The 25,122-nt window shown below is 36.8% G+C and overlaps 1 protein-coding gene and 1 pseudogene across 2 annotated transcripts in view; both read right to left on the minus strand.

The window, feature by feature from the left end:
- MYO16 (myosin XVI) overlaps positions 1-25,122 on the minus strand; it is a gene marked incomplete at its 5' end in the record, with an annotated part of 447,953 nt that overhangs the window by 275,777 nt on the left and 147,054 nt on the right. Inside the window, 4 exons of the mRNA XM_079779480.1 lie at positions 791-938; positions 6,344-6,461; positions 13,117-13,222; positions 17,437-17,564. Of these exons, the coding sequence (XP_079635606.1) occupies positions 791-938; positions 6,344-6,461; positions 13,117-13,222; positions 17,437-17,564 (500 nt within the window). The remainder of the gene's footprint in view (positions 1-790; positions 939-6,343; positions 6,462-13,116; positions 13,223-17,436; positions 17,565-25,122) is intronic.
- Positions 22,681-23,257, minus strand: LOC307104423 (COMM domain-containing protein 8-like; annotated as a pseudogene). The gene has a single exon. The product of its transcript is annotated as a COMM domain-containing protein 8-like (transcript).

Here is a 25,122-nt window from a genome sequence, read left to right on the forward strand (position 1 = left end):
TAATTATGAATCGGGTGTTAACAGATATGGGAAATTACTCCTTATCTCAATCAGAATCTAGTTCTTCCGTGCCATGCGCCAATTCACTAGTGAGCTTGGATCAGCACATTGGCTCCCTCTTTCTCCCTTCTCCCACCCACTTCGGAATGGCATTTACTCTCCTGATTGTTTCATTCTCGTCCTGATTAAAACCTGAACCAACCCTTCTGGGGAGACCAGTTGGATCATGCAGTAGTGGCAATGCACACATTGCAAAGACATTGGTCTGCTTCCTATATCTTTATGACCACTCACTTCCATCACCATCCTATGACCAATACATCCTCATTGTAACAAATGCTTTCTGCCTCCAGTGCAGAAAATCAGCCTCCGGGTTTATGTGTCGTTCGTCTTAAACCATTATGTAACCTCATCTGTTATTAATGAATAATAATTGCCCCCAAAATGTTTCCCATTCTTTCAAAAGACTACCAAAATTAAAGAATGCATAACTAATGTTATATCCAAAATACCCAAAAGAACATAAAAGTTCCATATCTACACATTTTTTTCATTCTTCTCTGAAAACTAGGACAATAGAAACATTAGTTAATACACATACCCAAAACTTCACCTAAACAAACAATAAAGGATTATACTTTGTTACACAGATGGCCCTAACATAACAGTATCCAATTAATCGCTTTTAGTCACATTTAGTCTCTGAAAAAATACAAATAAAATTTCAGATTGCTAAAATGCAATCAAAATTTGAAAGCAGAAATACTAGCTAGAAAAGACAGTCACTCACCGATGTGCACATAAATTACTAAGGTGAAGTCCATATTTCTCCTCAGCAGATAACCCATCCATCAACAAGTAGAAAATGAGAAAGTTGCTCTGGCCAAGGGGTTGTGAAATGAGTCTGGATTTCTCTAGCATATATGTATAAATTCTGGCTGGTTAAGAAAACAGAAGTGATTCTGTTAAATGGCATTATTAGTTTCATTTCCATAAATTTACACATACGAGCTAACTGCAAAGATAATAATACAGTGTCTTTTCAAACACAGACCTTTTCTAAACAATGTTAATAGACTTTATTCTCAGAGAAAATTTTTAGGGTCAGAAAAATTAAGCAGAAAATTATGAGAGTTCCATTATGCCCTCTCTCTTCCCTCTCCAACATACTGTTTCCCCTATTATTAATATCTTGCATTAGTGTGGAACTTTGGTTGTATACAACAAGTTTACTTGAACAAATGGAACCACTATTATAGTGCTGTGCCTGTTATAAACATTGTAAGGGGTCAATTTAGCCAGACAGAATGATTATCAGTATTTAAAAAACATCTCAACATTAATAAACAGTATTAAGAAAATTAATATTAGACAAGTTGCCAAAAGTGCATAAAGAAAGATGCTTTAAAATACCCCTATAATCCACGAGTTTAAAATTGGGATGAGGTGGTATAGTTTCTTTTCCATTTCCATGTGTATTTAGTCAGGTGACTGGCAATTTCAAATTGAGGTCTAAATTATTAAATTTTCTTCTCTTTGTTGCCTTCCTAACTATATTATTTGCTGGAAACATTTTTCCATTTAATGTTAATAATATGAACCACAAAGTAATTAACGAATCAAGAGAATATTTTTTAAAAATCTATACACACAGGAAATAAGCTGCCTTAGTTGTTCCCTTCGGTTATTGTCTATTCATCAACTAAAGAAATATCGCGTGAGAATGGGGGACTAAGTGGTGACTTTCTGACCATCATGCTTTTAAACTCCGAGAAAGGGTTGACCTTATACCCATTTGAGACCAACATACAGGCTTAATTTGAAGCAGCATTCAAATCTAATCAAATTCCATATCAAAGAGTGGCTTCAATACCTTTCATCTAAATTCAAAACCAGTATAATTACTAATCATCCTAGTTAGCACATCTCCAGCAGTGAATAAAATTGCTGTGGATTAGCAGGAGTCTGATCAGTAGCATTTTTTAAAATATGTATCTTGAAGGAGATTTTAGATGGAAGAAAACATAAAACAACCCAAAATTCAAATTTCCATTTGAGACCTTTTATGTCAGAAATATTCTGGACTAGATATATACTTGTCACTCTGCATCTTTTCAGTAATCTACATGAGAATATATGTTTCTCAAAAGGTTTTGGTACCATAAAATATATATGTTTGCAGACTTTATATGTAGGAAAGTATTTTATAGAGCTCCAATTTGTGTTCAATATGATACAAAATAGTGGATATAAATTTCCCTCTCCTTCAAGAAAAACATATGCCTGCCTTCATTGCCTTTTTGACTTCCAGCACCAACTCTTACCCTGCCCATTCACCTAGTTATAAACCATTACCTGTTCCCCAAAAGTCCCACCATGCCTTCAATTAGCAATCACCAGAAGCATACTATTGATTAATATAACCAAATATCCTCTTTCACACTTACCCATTTCTGTTGACTTCATTATTAATGATCATTAACTCTAAGTTCTCAACTAGGAGTCAAAGTATAGGAACTAGTCCTGAATCTGACATTGCCAATCTCCATGCCCCTCTAAACTTCTCTTTCCCATCAGTAAACGAGGATTCAAAGATACAAAGGTCCCAGGCTCCCTGTAGACTCCAAAAGGGAGGAACCCCCAGTTAGAGTCCCTACTCTATACCGGGCACTATGCTGGGTGCTTTTCAAACAATGCCTCATTTAAATTCTGTTGTGAACCTTTTTTTTTCTTTTTTTTTTAATTTAAACCCAGAAGACTTATCTCCAAAGCCCAGGCTGTCTGCACTAAAAGATGCTGTTCTTCAAAGGAGATAAGATCAATTAAAGCTCTCTGAAGCTTTTTTAAAAAAGTCCAATTGAGAGTATAATACTAAGGATAACTGATGGTAATAATGAAGATAAAGACTATCTTGTGGTTTGTTTTTAAAATCAAGATTTGACAAAAGACAAGGCAAACGCCTTAATATATTTTCCATCTCATTTGTGTTAGCTTTAAGTTTCCCAAAAAGATAGCATAGCCTTGGCATATTTATTGGGAGACATTTCCAATTGTTAGTAAATTTCAATATCTACTTAAATATATGTAGGTGTCTTTGGGGCACAGAAAAGATAAGAAGCCAACTATTCTTCACGTTTTACACGTGGACTCTGGGTCGTCTTCCTTTGTAGACCCTTCAGCGTATTTCTGCTTTGCCCATTCCAACGTGATAAACTGCTCTATGAAAAGAGAATATGGTTCTATTCTTAGCATACACAAACTCTAATTATGAAAAAAAAAGTTGGCTCTGATTTAAAAACTAATCCAGAGTTAATTATTGATAACCTTCCTTATCTATTTCAGTAACGCGTCCTTCGTTGGCAGGAATGAGTCCAGGATTGTGATTATGCACAATGCTCAAACAAAATGATGGCTTTTCGCAATTTCCTCCCTGAACTGAATAATGACTGTTTCAGTTTATTGTTCCTTTACAATGCCCATTCCTTAGATTCATTAACCCAACGAATAGTTAATGCATGTCTACTATAAACCAGGGCAGACAAGATCTCTGCCATCAATGGACTTCATCCCTATAGCTCTGGGACAGGAACACACTATATCGCATCCACATATTGACTCTGTTTGTTCTGTGCTGATAGGCACTGGACACAATAAATGCTGTCCAGTCCCTCCACTGGATATTAGAACATCCGGTCATCAGGTAACAGAGTCTTTCATATTTGAACTCAGAGAATGGAAAGCAGTGGGCAGCATCTTTAGAATAAGCTGGTCCTGGTGTCCTACCTCAGGTCAGGCTATTTTAACATGGTTGGTGTCACCTCTCCCATGCTCGAAGGCACCCAGTGTCAGGGTGAGAAAGCACTTGGCAATCATGAGGAAGTAAGGTGGAAAGTTCTTGTGATTAAGTGAAAATACCCCTTCTCTGGAACATTCACCAACTTTTTAAGGGATGCATAATACATCTGTGTACGCATGACCCTTTCCACGGTAGCAGATTTTTGAAAACAGTTGTCGTATTTCCCTGAGTCTTTTTCTTGTCAATGCAAATGTGTTTACTTTCTTCAAAGCTCGCTCCAAACACATGGCACTTCAATTTTCACTTTCCTGATAAACATTTTCTGAATGCATGCTTTACTTTTCCTCTTAAATACAGGAAACAAAGAACTGAACTCCCAGTCTGACCTCTTCCCCTACCACTTATGTTCTAGGCATTCTGCTTCTATTAATGAAGTCTCAATTAGCACTGGCCTTATTTATTTGTTTGCTGTTTACTTGTTAGTAGTTGTTTCATTCATAACATTTTAAAAAACCATGAAAACCACCACCAAATCATTTGGCCAAAATTAAAAAAAAAAATTAGGAAGGAACTACCCAACAAAGATAGGCAATAAGAATTGAATTAAGGGTTCTAATTAAGAGAACAGAATGAGTAGAAAAACAATATGGGAAGTGGAGAAAGGTGGAGACTGCCTACCTACCTACATGGGAGCCTGCATTGCTGTTTTCCTAAGAGGAGAATAAATGTGATTATGCACAATGCTCAAAGTATACAGAAATGATGCTCATCACTCCTTAATGATTCTAAGGGCACTTTGGAATCTTGAAGTGCCTCAGGTTCATCTTTATGAATATTTATTATCGCTGAGTCACAGTGTGCTGCCTGCAAAAGCCGCGTGAGAGGTATTTGTGGATGTGATTCTGCTGAAGCTGTGTGGGACTGCGTGCTAATAGGGGCCGCTGATTCAAGAAGCCTCCATATGTGAGTGCTCACTGCAGCGTTTTCTAGTGCTTTTTTATATGAGTGTAACAGTCACTTTATAAATTAACATTCCTGGAGAAGAGGACATGTCAAATTCTATCCAGAAAAATTATTAAACAAAATCAGTAATGGGCAAGACTTTCATAGCCATTTAATATATTCTGACCTTGGTGAAGGGAGTATCCAATGGAAAGGGTGGAAAAAGTCATGCGACTGATACCCAGACAAGCGATTTCTCCTTTTTGTCAGTTATGCGTCAACATGAGTGTCCAGCTTTACTTGGGTTGGGTTAGAAAAGTGCCTCTCAAACTTTAGAGTCCAAATCAGCAGGTCTGCAGTTGGGCCCGAGAGTCTACATTTCGACAAGCTCCAAATTATGCCCATCGTACTTATCTTTGGGTCACACATTGAAGTGACAAGGGGTTGAAACACAGCTTTTGGAATGTCCTACCCACTTCCCTTCTATGGCTCCAACCACTGGCCACTGAAAGCTCGGGGAAATTACGGTCACAGAGTGTTCAAGCTGTGCCTTTCACGTGGAGGAACAGTCTCATTGGGGTGTCCTAAAACCACACATAAAGACATTTGTGCCTCAAGACCTTTCTCCTCTGAGGTTCCCCCTAAAGCAGATCTTCAAATAGAGCTCTTAGCCATGGGTTAAAAACAACAACAAAAAACTTGCCTATTGCAGAATTTAAGCCTCTGATCTTGACATCTAAAATTATCTCTTTTTGCCCCTTTTATGCATTTTTTAAACCAAATTTCACTTAGTAAGCATTTGATTTTGACATAAACTCAGGCAAAATACAAATTTTTGTTTGTAAATTGTGGTCAAAACTAACTTTTAGTTTCTGAAAGGAAGATAGAGTAACTTGAAAATGCCAAATAAAATTGATATCTTTCAAAAATCATTAAATTAGCCAATATCTGTATGCTAACAGCTATTATAAAACTTTTGTAAAATAGTTGATTCCTCTAAGTAGACTAGGCATTCCATCTGCAATTATACTTATATTGTTCATTTGCATGGATAATTTGTTTTGATTAGAAAGATGTAAAATTCTAAGTGAATTCTAAATGAGTTGAATTTAAAATAGAGGGTTTTCATAAAGTACACAGTAAATATTTAAACCAAATAAGAAACAGTCTCTTTGGGTTTAGTTGGGTGATTACTGTAATGTTTCGCTTTTGTTTTAATTCAATCATTTAAAAATATAGATTCCATTCTGTTTCAAGTAGATTGTAGTGTATGTTGTATGAAGAAATTATATACTCACGTTATAATATATTTTGAGGACATATTTGAGTTCATTTCTATACTCAGCAAATATGATTCATTTCAGCTACTTTTGGTTTGGTTCCATATTATATAGTTTATACAATAATCATCTTAAAAACTCACCTCTCATTTCAAAATATTTTTTTTAACTCAAAACAATTTAGAACTCATAACCTGATGGCTCAGATATGCCCGCGCATGTGCACACACACACAGGCATGCACAGCATTCTCTGTTACTGCCCTGTGTTCCTCTGCCCTCTTCTGGTAGCAAGTGAGACCTCCCTTTGCGCATTTTAAACTTACCTCCAGTTAACTGTTTTTTCCTCTCGCAGAATTGTAGTTCAAAATACTTTATGAAGCAACTGGACAGGTCATTGAGAGTTGTCTTAGCATGTCCAAAGGCTTCTAAAATGCACATGACCTATAGGAAAAGAGGACCATTTATTGAACTCAGTTTTGTTTTTTGTTTTTACATAAAACTAGAGAATAATAGCAAGGATATGGAAAATATTCCATTATCTAAGACGTTCCCTATTGTTCATATAACCCCTTGTTGGATGTTTGAAGTCCCTCTTCTACAGCAAACTACAGTAGTGTCCTTATGCGTGGTTTCACTTGTCCAGTTTCAGTTACCTGGTGTCAACCATGGTTCAAAAATATTAAATGGAGCCCAGCCAGTGTGGCTAAGTGGTTGAGCATCAACCAATGCACCAAGAGGTCGCTGGTTGAATTCCTGCTCAGGGCACATGCCTGGGTTGCGGGCTCGATCCTGAGTAGGGGGCAGCAGGAGGCAGCCCTCTCACATTGATGTTCCTTTCTCTCTCCTTCTTCCTTCCCCTCTCTCTAAAATCAATAAAAAAATATTTAAAATATATATTCAATAGAAAATTCCAGCAATAAATAATTCATGTTTTAAATTGCACACTGTCCATGATGTGTAACATGATGAAATTTTGCATCAGTCACCTCACTCCATTCCACCCAGAAAGTGAATCATCCCTTTTCTAGTGTATCCACGCTACATATACTACATGCCTGTTAGTCACTTGTAGCCATCTTGGTTATCATATCAACTGTGGGAGCATTAAAGTGCTTGTGTCCAGTAACCCTTATTTTACTTAATAATGCCGCATTCACATAACTTCTATTAAGATGTAATGTTATAATTGTTTATTTTGTCATTGTTGTTAATCTTTTATTGTGCCTAATTTATAAATTAAACTTTAACACAAGTATGTACCAGGTATGTATAGAAAATGTACACATTGATAAGATGTGTGAATCAAAAATCATATATATGCACGCTGTTGTGGCTTTGGAGGGAAGAAATTAAAGTTACAAGAAGTGATAGAACATATTTAAAAATCAATAAACGCACTTAAATACTGGATTATAACCTTCTTTTAACTTTTACTTAATTTATACTCTTTTCAACACCAAACCCCTATATTATGCTCCCTTCACCCTGTTATTGCTTCAAACCAACCACTCTCTCCCACATAAACAAGAATAAGAATTCTAGATGAAGCTATGTGCCCAGCATTTCTTATTCCCATGTGTTCTCTTTTAGAAATGAGGAATTTGAGGCTTTAAAATTCTGTTAATAAAGCTCCTCAGATCAACCTGGCATCTGAAATTCATTCTTGATCTGTTTATTTAAACACTGACTATAGGACAAACACAATTTATTCTTATAATTTATTGTGCTTGTGATAATGATTATGGCCAAGAAATTCTCCAAACAGCATGAAAATATGAAGTTGTTTTTCAAGATAAAAATAATATTAAATACAGTTCCTGCATCAGCCACAAGAGGGAGCACAATAACACCTCATCATAATTTCAGTTAACAATATTTTTGAGAATTTTAATCTAAATTTTTTAAAAAAGAAACTTTGCTTCTATTTTTTAATTTTCTGGATACTGCTAGACCAAGGCATTCAATTCGCCTGGAAGTACTTTATGTTTTGAAAGATTATGAAAAACACTTTGATGTTAATCAAGTGTTGAGTTGTGGTAATAATGAAATATATAAAATATCTGTTTTGAAGTTAGATTTTTTGAATATAAACATATACTAAATCTTTACCAAAACTCTATTATTTAAGTCTCTTTATAATAAACTAATTTTGAAAATCAAATGAATTATAGTAGTTTTGGCAGAAATGTTTTCTGAAAAATAATTATAGTTTTTATGAAGTTCCTCTTTTTGCTTCTTTTACAATAGTTTAACATTACAAAAATACATAGAGAAATTCATAATGCAATTATATCACTTTTTTACCTTTTTAAAATCTTTATTGTTGAAATTATTACATAGGTCCTCCTTTCCCCCTATTAACCTCTCCCAGCCCACTATATCACAGATTAAACATTTATATTATTACATTAAACAACTGTTTAAACTTCACTAAAAGGATTAGAATGTTTTAGAATATTTAATAATTTTTGATGTTGTATCAGATAACAAACTGAATATTTATTAGTATATAAAAAGTACATAAAAGATAAATAATGACATGTGCCCAAATAGGAAGTATAGGGTAATTGTTAAATGTATGTGCTTTGTAATGAGAAGTAGCTGCCCTCATGTTCCTGTTCTGCTAATGACAAATTATATCCCATTGAGCAAATTTCCTAAATTTCTCGAACTTCATTTTCTTTTATTCTAACACAGGGATAACTCCTTCAGTGGTTATAAGTGTATAAAGCCCTCAGATTGGTGCTTGGCACACATTTAGCATTCAGCAAATAACAAAGATTAATTTTATTTTTTGTTAATAATAATAGAAATGTAGATATATAACTTCATATATAAATATATGTGTGCATTTATGTATATAAAGTTATATATGGATATATGTAAAGTTTTATATATACATACAGGAGTATACATGTATGTGTGAATATATGAATATGTGTATACATATATTTCCCTTAAATCCTCACAACTAGTGTGTCTATTTTACAGAAAAGAAAATTGGGAAATTACGTAAGTGTCCCAAAGTTCAGAACTTTTAAATAGTGGAGCTGAGATTTCAATACAATCTCTGTGGAATTAATGTGTTCAATCACTGCATCATAGGACTATTACTGCTAGAATAACAGTAAACAGTACATACAAAGCTTAAAACTAAAACCACTAAACAAAATATACTATAAATACTCACATGGCATTCTTTCATTATGTATTCTAAATTCGAAATAAACAGTGGTTTTAATATAAAATTAGCCATTTGGCCAATAGGTGGCACTAGACAAATGTGTTAAGAGAAATACTGGGGGGGGGGGGGGGGGGGGGGAATTCCACCATTCAACTTGCCTTTGAGACAAAATAATGAGTGTTGCACAGTAATAAAACTTTAAATTAAAAAATGTAGACAAAGGGAAGTAAGTATATATTTCTTCAGTACTTACTGACTCATTTTATTAGCATGATTTTTTCCTATTTACATTGTGTACTATTATTTTCCCATAAAATTTTAATAATTATGCCATTAAAAGTTATGCACTATTATCATGGTACTAGTTAACCTACTGTGTTTTCTACAAGTAAAAAATCTGTGCCCCCCTCAGTACAAAATAATGGCTTAATCAATTTGACTCTATAATTCTGCTCTGTAAAAGCAGTCACTCAATAAATGTTTCAATCACTTGACCGAAATTTAATGCTCCTTCAAGTTGAAACTCTGTTGTTCCAGAATTACTGAGAAGTTTCAGGCAGTTTTCATTCCCTCTTTCCCCAAAAAAGCATGACTTTTAGGTTCCAACAAGCCATGGAAAATCCCCTGCTTCCATAGTATAAAACTGAAACACAGGGATTATAAGCAACAGCCTTCTAGAGTGAGCTTATCTGTTTTGAAATTTTACAGGGAAACACAAGCAACAACAATGGTGACAGGATTCAAACCCGCCTGCCCACTGTCCACAGCACAGTCAGAAGCCCGTTGGAGAGGCAGAACAGAAACCTAAGCAGACTTTCAAGACGGGCCACTGAGTGTTAGGCTAAAATCCAGAAATACCACGGCTGTGTATCCCTAAACAGGACATGTGGTGCCTCCCTAAAGTGACTAAAATCACCTCTGGAGCTCCATGCTTGCCCCTCCCTCACCTTCCAGAGAGCAAGTAAATCTATCTTCCTCTCTGCACCCCCTTCATGGAGAGTACTATACTATTTACCATGACAGCATGAAACTTACAAATGGCCAGCACCTTGTTCTCCCCCCACCCCGACACACACACACACATTCCATAACATAATCTTTAATTTGCAAAACCTTAATTAAGCCTTTGATGTAAACCACAAGGAAAAGGTTCTCCATTCCTCAGCCTCCACACAATTCTCTGCGGAAGACCGTCCTAATGTGTCTTTCCTTAAACATCCCCACCACTCTTTCACTATGTATCTGGTAACTGCTGATAAGAATAACCTTCAAAGACTGGTTTTGTTTCACATTATGCTAAGAAGCAGGGCTAAAGCGTTCAGGCTAGACTCGCCCAGTGTTTGCTAATGGAAGAAGACACCATGTGTATGTCAGTTGCACACATCCCTCGTGGCAGCCTCATGCCCCATGTCTGCTGGCGTGGTACCTCAGAGGGATGCCTCACCATCTAATCTGGCTGGACTGGCTCCCTAATTCAGCCCACTTGCTTCTCTCTTTTCAGAGCCATCCAACGCATCTCATTCTGTACTGAGCATCAAGCTTTCTACTAAATTGCTCCATATTTCAAGGATGTTCTTTTCTACTCATCTCCTTAATCAGATTTTCCTTTCATGCAGCTCATCACTTAAATGTATGTAATTTCACTGAACTCCTGTGATGTTATAAAGATTTACAGTTGATTCATAAATGTAGCCAATGCCTGCATGCGATTTCCAGATATACACTTGGACATTGTGCAAAAAAATATGCTAATGTTTTGTATACTGAATAATATTCATGCAGATAATAATTTAAAGGAAGAGCAAAAAGAAGCATAATGGACATGAACTTTAAGCCATACTCAAACCTGGGAAATATTATTTAATGAGACTAGAAATCACTTATCTATGACATCTTCAATTTTCCATGATAAATGAATAAAACAAAACAAAAATGAATTAGAAATCGTCTTAGTTAAAATTTGCATTGATAGTATAATATTGATTCCAAGATTCTAATTAATTTTGGAAGAGTTAGATCTATCTTGTTCAAAGATATCCAAACTTGGAATGTATTCACTTAAGCTAAAAAGCAAAGCCAATTTGCATAAAGTAATCTAGAATGCATTTTAGAAATTACATAGCCTGCTCTTTCTCAAAGGATCATTTTAATAAATGATTGCTTAAGTCTATAATTTACAGTGGAGACTATTGTTTCTTGTCATGATAATTAAGCCAATGGATCCTGCTATTCTATTAGTTAACCCAAGTCTATTTTATAACTGTGTTGTTTTATAAATTCTCTAATCCTTAACTGTCAGTAGTCAGCATATTGCAATATCTGAATAAAAAAGATAATTTATGCTCTTCCCTGAAATGTTAAATTATTTTGAGCTGTGCTGTAGAATCATGCAGGTGCTCAATTTATAGGCCGAGTTTAATAAATGGCTATGAAGTAAAGTTTTTAATGAACACTTGATACTATGGATACACTGCAGTATTAATTTATTATATATTCTTCATAATGAGAAAAATCTCCAGGATCAGGCATATGCTTGGGAATCCATAAAAGCATATTTAACTTTTGAAGGACTTCTTATTCAAAAGTAGAAAATATAAGAAAATAACATTAATTTACCAATTAAATGTAAGTTCCTCTCAATTCTAAATGAGGAATCCAATACTAAATCTCCAGAATATTCCCAGGTAAACACTACATGGCAGAAAGAACTCTGCCCTCAGCACGAGGTAAAGGGACGAGTGAAAGTAAACCAAACACAAACAGCACAATACTCATTGTGAAACACATTTCCAGATTTCCAACGCGTGAACCTTCACATGGCACTGCTTCAGGGAATGGCCGAAGATGATAGCGACTGCTTTTATTCCATTGTAATCGGACACTTTCAAATATACAATCGCTGAATGAAATTCACGTCTCATTCTGCAAAGATGCTCGAGGTGAAGCCTGTGCGGGGGAGATTCTGGAGGAACAAGCTGTGTAAACTTGAGACTGAATTATTATACTTGCATCACCTCACTCAGAAATACGCTCCAAGAATGTGTGTACTGCTACAGCATGGCCTATGATGTGTATCGAGTGTTTTTGTTTTTTTCTTCAAATGCAAGCAAATGTTTATTTAGAAAGTTGCAGAGGTAGAAGTGGGCCAGCTGGGCTCTATGAGCTCAGAGAGCAAGTTATAGAGGCAAAAGAATGGCCCTTGGAGTTTAGGAGAAAGCAAGCAAAGAGACCCCCCTAAAGGAAGAAAGGGTGTGTGTGTGTGTGTGTGTGTGTGTGTGTGTGTGTGTGTAGAGGGAGAGAGAGCTAAAGTGTTGTTTTTTGATCAAGGAAATGACATAGCATATAGGGACATTATTTTCTTGCAAGTCACATAGAGCCTGTTGATTTATTTTTAACAAAACTTATATTCCTCTTTCATATGTGAGGAATTGAACATAATCTTTGGCATATAAAATTAATGTGTTTTTGGCCTGGGGTTGAAGATTTACTTTCTACTTATCAATGCCCATAAGGTTTCTTGTTGTCAATTCTCTTACACACATTGAAACTTTATTATTAGTTTTCATTAATTGCCCCCAAGTTTGCTTATCGGGTCAACCCTGCCAAAGGCATCTACACACTGAAGGGGCACTTTCTATGTGAACATCAACCTCTAACTAAATTACATGTTTTCAGTCCAACTGTTCTGAGCAAATATGAAGAGAGTATGTTTGAAACATTTTAAAATAAATTAAAAAATAAAAGTTCACTTGAACAATATTTATCTATATCAAGCCTCAAACTTTTCTTTTTATTTCCACAAATTTTGTCCCAATTATGGTCAAACACATAGTGTATTATGGTGTCACTCTGTATTTTTAAATGACATTTTTCTTGGCACAACATATTTTCCAAGCCAAATAAGAAACTCACGTGTTTGAATTTGGAATCAAAGATAGGCCTGCTGGTGCCCGACCTACAGGTTAGGTGTCTCATTATTTGTTTGCTGGCTTCGGTCTTTCCAGACCCTCTTTCCCCACTAAAAGAAAACAGAGACAAAACACAAGTTTACTGTTTTTGGAAACTGTAGTAAAAAATTAATAACCACAGATAATTCTCAGGCATGATGACAGTAGGGAACAACATAACTTTTAATGAGTTGATGGTATCCTTTTAGTGTTTAATTCGATTCATTCATTCAAATCATAGTGAAGTCAGGTACCCTATGGGGTCCAGATGCAGGACTACAAATGAATAGGGTGCAACCTCTGCCATCCCATACCTTACAGTACACGAACATGTAACACAGGTGAGTTACAGGAGGAAGGTGGAGGTGGAAAGAGACACCATCAACTGGTCCTCACTTTGTAAATGACAGTAGTGAGGTGAAGCCAGGTGACAGCCCTCTGCCCTGGAGGTGCAGGCATCCTAGTCCTAGAGTCACACGGCCTGGCCTTGTGAAATCCTCCTGCACCTTCCAGACAAGACATTACATCCTCCATCTTTCTCAGCTCCCCTTCTCTTTTCTTACGAATGCAGCTGCTAAAATCAAGTTGCTAAGATAACAGAGGTGAGCAAAGCGCTGGCCCTCAGCAGACCCTAACATGGCCCGTTTTCTCTTGAGGTTGCTGTCAGTTTGGACAGCCCATGTTTCCCACTGTCCTTCAACCTAGGAACAAGCACTGACCAACTTGTTATTTTTAATGAAATTTCCCAGGCATACCTCATACCTTACCTAATGCCCATAAATAATTACTGTATTATACTCTTGAAATTAGACAATTTAGTATTAAAATTCTAATATAATAATTACCATACCAAAGGGGTCTGATGTAAAATGTTTTTAGTACATCCAGATAGAATACTTTTATCTCTTAGTCTTTTATCTCTGAGTCAAAAAATTATATATATATATATATATATATATATATATATATATATATATATAGCTCTTTACTAGTGTTTTATCAGATTTTTCCCTTGAACTTTTGTTCTAATGAATTTGATTAAAGGGGGTTTGCCAGAAAAGAAGATGAACTTTAATTAAACTTTAATTATTTTATTCGGGTCTCAGGTTGTTAACAAATGCTTCTCCCCTTATCCATGCTGCCTGCGAACATTTTCACCACTTTTAGAACAACCACCCCCACATCCTCAGCAGAGCAGGGGGGACAGTGACCTGCACAGGACAAGCAGCTCCTTTTCTGGTTCAAAGACATTTTCCTTTAACCTTCTAATTTCAGAAAAGAAATAATCTAGACCTTTCACGGTGGAAATTTAATTTCTACAATTATATTTATCATTACTATAATTCTGTTTCCCAGAAAAATGATTAGATGTTTCAAGAATCTTTTTTTTTTTTAAATAGACATTTTGCTCGCATTCACTCAGGAATCAATCTTGAAAATGCCATTTTCCTTTTTTAAATATTGTTCACTCTTTCAAATGAAAGTCACTAAGGACCTACTATGTGCCAGAGGCTTCAGAGGTAAAGAGGTGAAAACACTGCTCCCTGTGCTAGCTACCCAGGATACTCTAATGACACATAATTAAATGACACATAATTAAAACACAGTGGGCAAAGCACCCAAGGGTGAAGGAGCAGGTACATCTAAGGGAAGACGTCTGGATGAGGCAGAAGTTGAGCTGATCCTTGGAGAAGGAGGAGCATAGAAGGTAGCATTTATTTGGCATTAATATTCAATAAATATTGCCCGAGTTTCTGTTAAGCAAACTGAAATAGATGGCGAGTGCAGAGTGGTGAATGGGGCAGAAACAGCCTGTGAATATGGACACACGGAGGCCTGTGAGGGTATGGGGCTGACCTAGTGGTCATTGAGTCCCCTCTCTGCTCCCACAGTTGCACTCCCTGCATTGCCAGATGAGGAGCAGGGAAGGTGAGAGCTAAAATCACACATATTTTAACTCTCTCATAAAATCTAAGCATAGACACATTTCATTTAAACTGAGTAAAATTCAAAGAAATTTTTTAAAAAGAGAGAGAAATGGGTTAGGATAGGCTTGGCTCCATAGGCGATCACGTTACAACTAAAATTTCTAGTCCAACGTCTTCCAGAAATATTTTTTATCTCAAAATATAAGTCTATGATTAAACTGGATATTGACCAGATATTTGGGGTTGTGCTAATCAGGGGCCCACAATAATGCTTAAGCTTATCTGAACAGCCTTGTCTGCTAAATCTGTACATGACAGAGACAGACCCTGTACTGCTTATGCCACAAGCTTCTTGTGTGTACAGCAAACAGCATTAATTTAGATTTGCTCAGCATATGGCTAGGATAGCAGCTATTTGTCACAGATGTTCAAACAATTAATTAAAATCATCTCACAAGGCCTTTAGGAAGTCAAAGGGAAGGCAGATCATGGTGGACTCCAGACCCTCAATTATAGCCTAGGAAAAATATCTGAGAATTACTAAAAACCTTTCCTCAAGATAAAACCTAGTGTGTCAACAAAATGAGAAATAAGATTAAAATTTGGAAATAACATTTCCCTGGCCTAGCACTAAGTTACAGAATTCCTATTCTAGGAATACTTAGGTTTGATCCCAAATCTTAAAAATTGTCTGTTGCATATGCTAATTATGGGACATAATAGACACCAAATAAGGGAACTTTATAAGCAGTGTGTTTAGTTGAATTCTAAATGTGTTAATTTTAACGTATTACTATAAATGTAGAAAGTTTTTATATTAGTCAAGACGATCAAGGAGGTAGAGAAGCTATATAAAACACTACTCTTGAAAGAACACAGAATGACTATAGAAATAATTCCTTGTGATCGCAGATTTGTTCTTCAATTCTGGATACCAGGACTAGGTGATACTCTTGAAACTTAATAAAGAAATCTTTTTTTCAGAGTAGGTGGTTCATACATCACCATTTATTAATTCACATTATTGGGCTCATATCCCCAATTCACTATTTACCTATTTTAATATGTTAGGCTAATTAGTTAACCCTTCTAATACTTAGTTACCTGATATAAAAAATGGTGATAATAATAATACCTATCAATAAGGTTGCTAAAGTGATGAATATGATAATACATAGAAAGCATCTAGCATTTAGTAATTTCCCAATACCTATTACTTGTTATTATTGTTAACACTGCTAAACATTCCTCGCAATCTCATAATTTTTTAAAGTGTTCCCTTTTTGTCACAGTAAGACCAGAAAACACAATAGATAAGGCAAATAAACATAGAGTTGCTTGATTCAAGAATGGATGGGGCCACCCTCCAGTGCCTCCCTTACCCAGGGACATTTTGGAACAAGTGTGAAAACAACTACTTACTTATATACTGTTTTGCAAATGAGAACACTAATGTTTGCAACCCATCAATCTGAACCTCCATGACACTTTTTTTTTTTATCAAATTGATCATGTGAAAGTATATAAATGATGTTTATTTAAAGATTTAAATTGTCTCTGGGTCCTCTCCATCTTTCCTTCTTCACATGCCTTCATTTCACTTTGGCTGCAGTTGTGCAATGGTTTATTTACACGGTCAGTTTTCAACCAACACTATGGGTCAGAACTCAGGCAAAGCTATGAGTATTTATAGAAACCCCTCCTTTAGAAGTTTCTGCTTATGTAAAACATGTTTCTCAATGCAGATCTTACTGTGAAGCCTAAATATTTCTTTAATCTCATATCAATACATAATCACATTTCACCTCTAACTCTGTGGATTGTTGTTTTTTTTGTGTGTGGTTTTTTTTTGGTGTGAAGAATTTTTGCTCCAATATAAATCCTCCTCCTGAGCAGTGATCTTCACATTTATGGGCTAATGTTACCATTACATTTCAATAAAAAATACTTTGCAGTGTATAATTTTGGTGAAATATGAGCAAAAGTAGGGAAAACCCACATTTGCAAGCTAATAATATTTATTTTGTTTTTTGGGCAGCACTACATTTTGGAGAACTGTGGTACAGGTTCACTGATATCAGATGCTTTTCTTCCTCCATGTGTTCTAAGGTTTGAAAGCAAAAGCACTCTGGTTTGAGGTTGTAAATGTTCAAAATGAACTGAGTTGCAGGTTAAGTTTGCTGATATTGATTCAGCCACACGTGGGGCTATTTCCAATAAGAAAGACATTTCTCCTTTGTAAGGAATCAACGATATTCTGGACTGCAACCTGCCCAGGAAGTAAACAGATGTAAACCATAATAAATGAAGACGTTTTTACAGCCGAGGCCCCAGGACGGGGTGCAGCATGGGTTTACCTGAGAATGAAGCACTGGGGCCGCTGCTCCTGGAACAGCTGGTGCAAGGCCCGCTCCGCACAGGAGAAAATGTGGGGTGGCAGCGAGGAGCAGGGCTGCCCCGTGCTGCTCCGGTACAGCTGGGAGACCTGGAACACAGTGCAGCACAGACAGCCATCTCTGTAAAAGGGCTTCAGGACACTGTACCGCATGACTCAGCTGACTTCGTTCCAAAACATGAAAGTGAATTCATCCCAGATTTTGAATCCCATTTGTAACTACAAAGCATTTGTCAAATTATGCCCTTCTCAGCACATTGGAAGCATTCATCATGATAAAATGGAGACATATTTGATCCTTCATAACTAGGTTCACAGGCTTTAAATTATTCGGCTGTCTTTCAAAAGAGCAACTCACAAAAATCCCGTTTAATAGGTAAACAAGAAGTGAACGGAAACTGTGATAATTTCCATCAAATACAATTTCTCTGCATCATCTAATTTCAGTTGCATAAGATAGAAAGGATTTTCAATTTGAATAGAAGGCAGTTGCCACTGAAACACATATGAATTTATAAATTTCTCAGAAAAACAAATTTTTAATTAACTTAATTTCAGTGACAGTGATTTATGATGATTGCCATGGTGATTCAGTGCCAGTATTTTTATGATTTTTGAGGTGCTAATGAGTCCACTTACATGTGAATAAAAATGAAATGATAGAATGACTTATGAAGCATGAAAAAATATCAGGCAAAAAAAATTATTTTATAAAATAAGTGGCCTCTTCAAAGATGTCAAGATTGTAAAATTCAACAGAAAACTGAAGAACTGCTCCAGACTGAAGATTCGGGAGCCTGGTGGATCCATCCTTGCGCCCTGTATGGTGGCCTGGACTGTGGACTATCTGCGCATTACTGGACACTGGACAATGGCAAAGACTCCCTGGAGGCCTCTTGATCAGGCGAAGACAGTACCTCTGTAGAAACTCCCTATTTTTGATGGATGTATGCAAAGAAAATGCCTTTGTTTGCAGAAAACGTACAGTACATACCTTCAACCTTGATACAACCACGTGCCAGCAAATTATTTGAAAATGGTTGAGGAAAAACGTTGTTAGTACTATTTGTCTGCAAGTTTTCCATTAGTGTAACATCATTTAAAATTACAGGGGAAAAGAGTGTTTGACAGTAGAATAAATAATCTATAGTTATAAGACAATTAGAATCTCACAAATGTCATATTGTGTGGAATCTATCAGGTACATAAGAGAATATACTGTAATATCCATTTACATCAAGTACAAAAACAGGTAAAAGTAATCTAGGCTGCTAGTCGTCAGGTCAGGGGGACCTTGGGCAATGTGTTAGCAGTGATGAGAAAGGAGCAAGAGTGAGGCTTCTGGAGTGCCGGTCACGTGTGCATCTGAGAGCTCAGGAACATTGATTAGTCTGCACACTTACAAATGAGCACTTTCCCATATGCATTATATCTCAACAAAAATTTCAAAAAGCTAAAATCATTAAATACTGTGGCTCTGGCCCAGATACTAGAGGAAGAGATCCCTAGAACACACACTACAGAACTAACTCAAGGCGCACATGCATGGGGAATTGGTACAAGACAGGTTTCTGCATCGCTTATCACTATAGTAAAGAGTAGCGCTGAGAAAACTGACCATGTATTTGTAAAGGAAACAAATGTTGAATTCTATATCATGCCATGTGTAAAAATAAATTCCAGATGAATCTAAGTCACAAATATGAACAGCAGAGCTGAAATAATTTACTTTTAAAATTTTTTACTTATTGATTGATTTTAAAGAGAGATAGAGGAAGAAAGGGAGAGAAAGAGGAACATTGATTTGTTGTTCCACTTATTTATGTCTTCATTGGTTGATTCCTGTATGTGCCCTGACTGGGGATCAAATCACAACCTTGGTGTATTGGAATGATGCTTTAACCAACTGAGCAACGTAACCAGAGCAAAACTTAAATAATTTAGGCAAGTATATAGAATAGTGCTATCATGATTTGGGTAAGAAAATGAGGGTCACAAACAAATTATAATGGTAATGATGGGTCAATCTCACAACATTGCATTTAACAACTCCTGTGAAACCACAAACACTATAATAATAAAATAAAAAGTCTAGGCAAAGCCAGAGAAGAGAATGACCTGTGTGAATAATCAATTATCAGTACTTTCTAAATGATTCTTAGAAATCAATTAGAAACCTGGAAATGAGGGGGAAACCAAGATGGTGGCATAGGTAAGCACCTAAATTGCTGCCTCACACAACAATTTCAAAACTACAACTAAAAGACAGAACAGACATCATCCAGAACCACAGGAAAGCTGGCTGAGTGGAAATTCTACAACTAGAAGGAAAGAGAAAAGCTCACAAAGAATCAAAGGAGCTACAAAGGGCTGAGGTACCAAGACACGCACAGAGAGGAAGGGCAGCTGAGTGCCTGGCTGGCTTTCTCTGGCAGGAGGGAGAAAGAAGCCCCCGACTGCACTGAACCCCAGTTCCGGGCGAGGCCCTGTGGAACCAGGCTCATATGGGGAGAGTCTGGACTATCAGGTAGAGAGAAAGGCACACAGAGACTCGGGGGAGCCGTGGAGGGCAGGGGTCTGGAGGCGCGCATGCGAGTGCGTGCAGAGAGGACTGACTGCTGAGGTTGCCGCTGGCTTTCCCTAGTGGGAGGGAGTCGAAAGCTCCCGACTGCACTGAACCTCAGTTCCGATTGCACTGAACCCCGGTTCCGGGCGAGTCCCTGGGGACCCAGGCTCTTACGGAGGGAATCTGGACTGTCAGGTGGAAACTCAGGGGAGCTGTGAAAGCCAGAGGTCTGGAGACATGCGCACAAGTGCTCGCAGAGAGGACTGACTGCTGAGTGTGCCGCTGGCTTTCTCTAGCTGGAGGGAACCGGAAGCTCCCGACTGCACTGAACTCCAGTTCCGGGCGAGAATCTGGGAATCCAGATTCATTGGGGGAGAAACTGGACTGTCTGGCAGTGGGTGAAACTTGAGGGCAGCTTTCTCTCAGAGGTGATTATAGCGATTACCGAGGGACACTGAGACCCAGGGGCCTCAGAGGGCAGGGCTGACAGAAAGCCAAAACCCTGAGACTCCGCCCCATCCAAGCTGAGCACAGAAGCTTTTGCAATTTTGCAAGTCTTGTCTCATAAGGCTGTCTCCAGCACAGAAGTTCTCCCGGCGTAGACACATCTAATCCTCACAGCCAACTAGCCTGGAGGTCAATTCCTCCCAGTGATACCAACAACAATCAAGACTTAACTACAACAAGGCTGTACACACAGTCCACAAAGGGGTGAACCAAGAGTGTCCACCTCAGGTAACTGGGGAGGCCGACCCACTGGGCCATATAGGACACCTAGCACACAAAGCTACCCTACCAACTCAGGAAAGCAGCGAAAATGTGGAGACAAAGAAACAGATCACAAATGAAAGAAATGGAGGAAAATAAATGACTGGATATAGAGTTCAAAACCACGGTTATAAGGTTTTTCAAGAATTTCCTAGAAAAGGCCAATAAATTTAGCAAGACCCTCAAGGATATGAAAAAGGACCAACTAGAAATTAAACATACACTGACTGAAATAAAAAATATTATACAGAGACCCAACAGCAGACTAGAGGAACGCAAGAATCAAGTCAAAGATTTTAAATACAAAGAAGCAAAAAACACTCAACCAGAAAAGCAAAAAGAAAAAGGAATTCAAAAATTTGAAGATAGTGTAAGAAGCCTCTGGGTAAACTTCAAGTGTACCAACATCAGAATTATGGGGGTGCCAGAAGAAGAGAGAGAGCAAGATACTGAAAACCTATTTGAAGAAATAATGACTGAAAACTTCCCCCACCTGTGAAATAAATAGACTTACAAGTCCAGGAAGCACACAGAACCCCAAACAAAAGGAATCCAAAGAGGACCACACCAAGACACATCATAATTAAAATGCCAAGAGCAAAAGACAAAGAGAAAATATTAAAAGCAGCAAGAGCAAAAGAGTTAGTTACCTACAAGGGAGCATCCATACGATTGTCAGCTGATTTCTCAACAGAAACTATGCAGGCCAGACGGGAGTGGCAAGAAATATTCAAAGTGATGAATAGCAAGAACCTACAACCAAGATTACTCTACCCAGCAAAGTTATCATTCAGAATTGAAGGTCAGATAAAGAGCTTCACAGATAAGAAAAAGCTAAAGGAGTTCATCACCACCAAACCAGTATTATATGAAATGCTGAAAGTTATTCTTTAAGAAGAGGAAGAAGAAGAAAAAAGTAAAGATAAAAATTATGAACAACAAATACATATCTATCAACAAGTGAATCTAAAAATCAAGTGAATTAAAAATCTGAGGGACAGAATAAACTGGTGAATATAATAGAATTGGGGGCATAGAAAGGGAGTGGACTAATAATTCTCAGGGGCAAAAAGGTATGGGGGAGTGCGGGAAGAGACTGGACAAAAATCGTACACCTATGGATGAGGACAGTGGGGGGAGGTAAGGGCAGAGGGTGGGGTGGGAACCGGGTGGAGGGGAGCTATGGGGGGAAAAAGGAGAAACAATTGTAATAATCTGAACAATAAAGATTTATTAAATTAAAAAAAAGGAAGAGGACATTAGGTAAAAACTAAGAAAATGTGAATAAACTGTGAACTTTAGTAAATTTAAAAAAAAAGAAAGAAAAGAAACCTAGAAATGAAAGAAAAAAAAAATGGGCAAAGAATATAAATGGGAAAAAAAAGGCCAATAAATATGAGAAAAGATGCAGAAACTCTGGTAAGCAGACAGTGCCATTTCAAATAATAAGGCAATATATTACACATAAAATATGGGCAAGTTTATTACAGATAGTTAATAATAGTAATAATGGCTTACACTTGCTATGGGCTTGCTGCTGTTCTCAACGCTTTCTACTCACTCTCTTATCCATTCCTCCCAGAAACCTAGGACTTGGGTATGAGAATCACCTTCTTTTTATAGATGTAGAAACTAAAGCAAAGTTTTAGTGATCCTAGGTCACCTGGCTAGTTAGTGGTGAAGGATGATTTCCTGTCAACCATGTAATTTCCCGTCCTTTAGGGAAGTTGAATATATTTTATCTTTGTAATCTCAACTCGGCTGTTTTCTCAGCTTGGCATTATAATATATTGCGTGTTTTCTGAACACAGTATTCACTCTGTCAAATCAGTTGTAGCAGTGGAAGCAGCTAATGTTGGTGATATCCATCATTTACAGTTCTTTCAACTGCAGGATGACCTTATTAGCTGCTTCCAATGATTTATTAGAGTACGCAGCTCTTCTTTATTTATTTCAACAGACTACAGTTTGACTTCATTTTCTTTTATGTCTAAGTGAAGGTCTAAAAGTTGAGTTTGTAATGTAGCAATCTTGTCACAAGAAAGTGTAAGCTTTAAGTGCCAATCAAAATCCTGCAACTATGCAGAGGACATATCAACTATTTCTTCTAACAGAGCCTGATTAATTTCATCTTTTCTACTTTTCAAGCATTTCATGATAGCATCTTGATTAAATATATTAGACTGATTCAATTGCTGAGATAACTCCTCATCAGATAAATTTTTACCAAGTACAGCTTTGAAAAATTTGGTAATATATTCCAGAATATATATAATATATTCCATTATGTGGAATCCCAAACACTCTGATAATCCTGGTAGACAGGATAAATTCAGCCACAAATGCCATTAATTATTTTGTGCAGAAGCTGTGGGCCCAGCCCGGCTGGAAGCTTCTGTAGCCACCACCAATATGATTGTGTTTGATACAACAAAATACTATAGGACATTTAGGATAAACTAACTAGACCTATAACTTTTCTAATACATATTTTTTAATTGATTTCAGAGAGGAAAGGAGAGAGATAGGTAGAAACATCAATGATGAAAATCATTGATTGGCTGTCTCCTGCATGCCCCCTACTGGGAGGGATTGAGCCCGAAACCTGGGCATGTGCCCTCAGCCAGAATTGAACCCAGGACCCTTCAGTACACAGGCCAATGTTCTATCCACTGAGCCAAACCAGCTAGGGATAGACCTACACCTTTTAATGTGAAAAAAAATATTTAAAAGTGGAAGGATTGATAAATATTTTAAAAGGATATAGCTAATATGTCTTCTGAGTGAATGTAAATAGAAAATAATGGAATATGCATTTTATTGCATATGTATAGTGCATATGTATAGTGAATATACAAAAGATTAATTGAGAGTATAGTAATTACAGGGCAGTGGTTATGATTGCTTATAAAAGGAATAAGCTGAGGTAGAACTTAGTTCATAGTACACTATGTCATCTAAACTAAGACACTAAGTCTTCAAAGCATATCTATTTTCTGTACTACCAAGAAAATAAATGAAAATAATGTCTTCTTGTCACATCTTTAAAGTTGCATCCTTCTCCAGGAGTGTATGTAAAACAATGCATTTTTATTTAAAATATTTTTAAAGAAATGAGGTCCACATGGTGGTGTTCATACAATTGTCTATTGTATTATACTTGAACTTTTTGTATTCTGATACATTCCCAAGTTTAAAATGAACATTACAATTATTTGAATGATAATATAATCCCTAAACCCACTAGGAAGTTGTGGCTTCCTTTTCTTTTAGGACAAATTTCTGTTCTATTTGAAAAGTTGCAACAGCACTCTTTCTCTTCTCCCCAAATCCAACACGGACCTTAATCCAATTTTGACAAAATTCTTTCAAACTAACCTGTTTTGGAAATCCTGCTGAGGATTTCATTAGATGCTATAAACAATAGCGAGACATGGAGACCAGGAGCATATATGAAAGTACTAGTACGAAGAATGCATTCACATTCCTACTCTGCTTCTTCACATTGTTTGGGATTCCCTCTTCTCCTTAGGTTACGTGTTACTAGAAATTAGATGTGGTAAAGGATCCCGAGTGCCTAAATAATTTTTTTCCACGACAACCAAACTAGTAACCTTTCTCAGTCCCCTTTTCTTGAAAATCTCCTTTTAATGCAATTTTAGAGTTTTTATTGTAGAATAGTCCATTGCTCCCACCTGATAATACTTTGCTTGATGCTAATTTTATGCTTTATAAGTAATATATATATATATATATATATATATATATATATATATGACACCCCTTTTTATTTAGTTATTTCAATCAAACCTGGAGGATTTTCACTTAAATAAGTTCTAGTTTTTCTGAGTGGCAACAAGCCATCTAACTTTATTTGGCTATCATTATCAGTAACAATATTATCACTCATTCTCATTCGGTCAAGCAGATATCAGCAGGGTAAGACACTGCCGTTCCCACAGGCTGCCTCTCTCCACTGCACCTTACTATCTCCCCGTCTGTACCATTTTGGAACAAGAGGATTCTGGTCAGTGGACATTTTATGTGCTCTTTTTTATCTTATGGATGAGATGTCATTACATCATCTTCATTTGTGATTATCTCTAGTCCTTGCTGGACTCTCTTTCCAATGAACAAGGCCCTTCTTTATGGATCAATTTCCCTCCTGTTTTTCCACTGTGCATAATGCCTCTGAATAAACTGCCAGGAGATGGCAGATTCTGCCACATTCTGACTTCTGAAGCCAATCATGTTGTTCCATAACTTCTGAGTGGGCCATTCACAGGTCCCCAGTGTCAGGATCCTGGTAACCAG

The sequence above is a fragment of the Cnephaeus nilssonii genome (genome assembly GCF_951640355.1).
Source record: "Cnephaeus nilssonii genome assembly, chromosome: 8".
Classification (NCBI taxonomy): Eukaryota; Metazoa; Chordata; class Mammalia; order Chiroptera; family Vespertilionidae; genus Cnephaeus; species Cnephaeus nilssonii.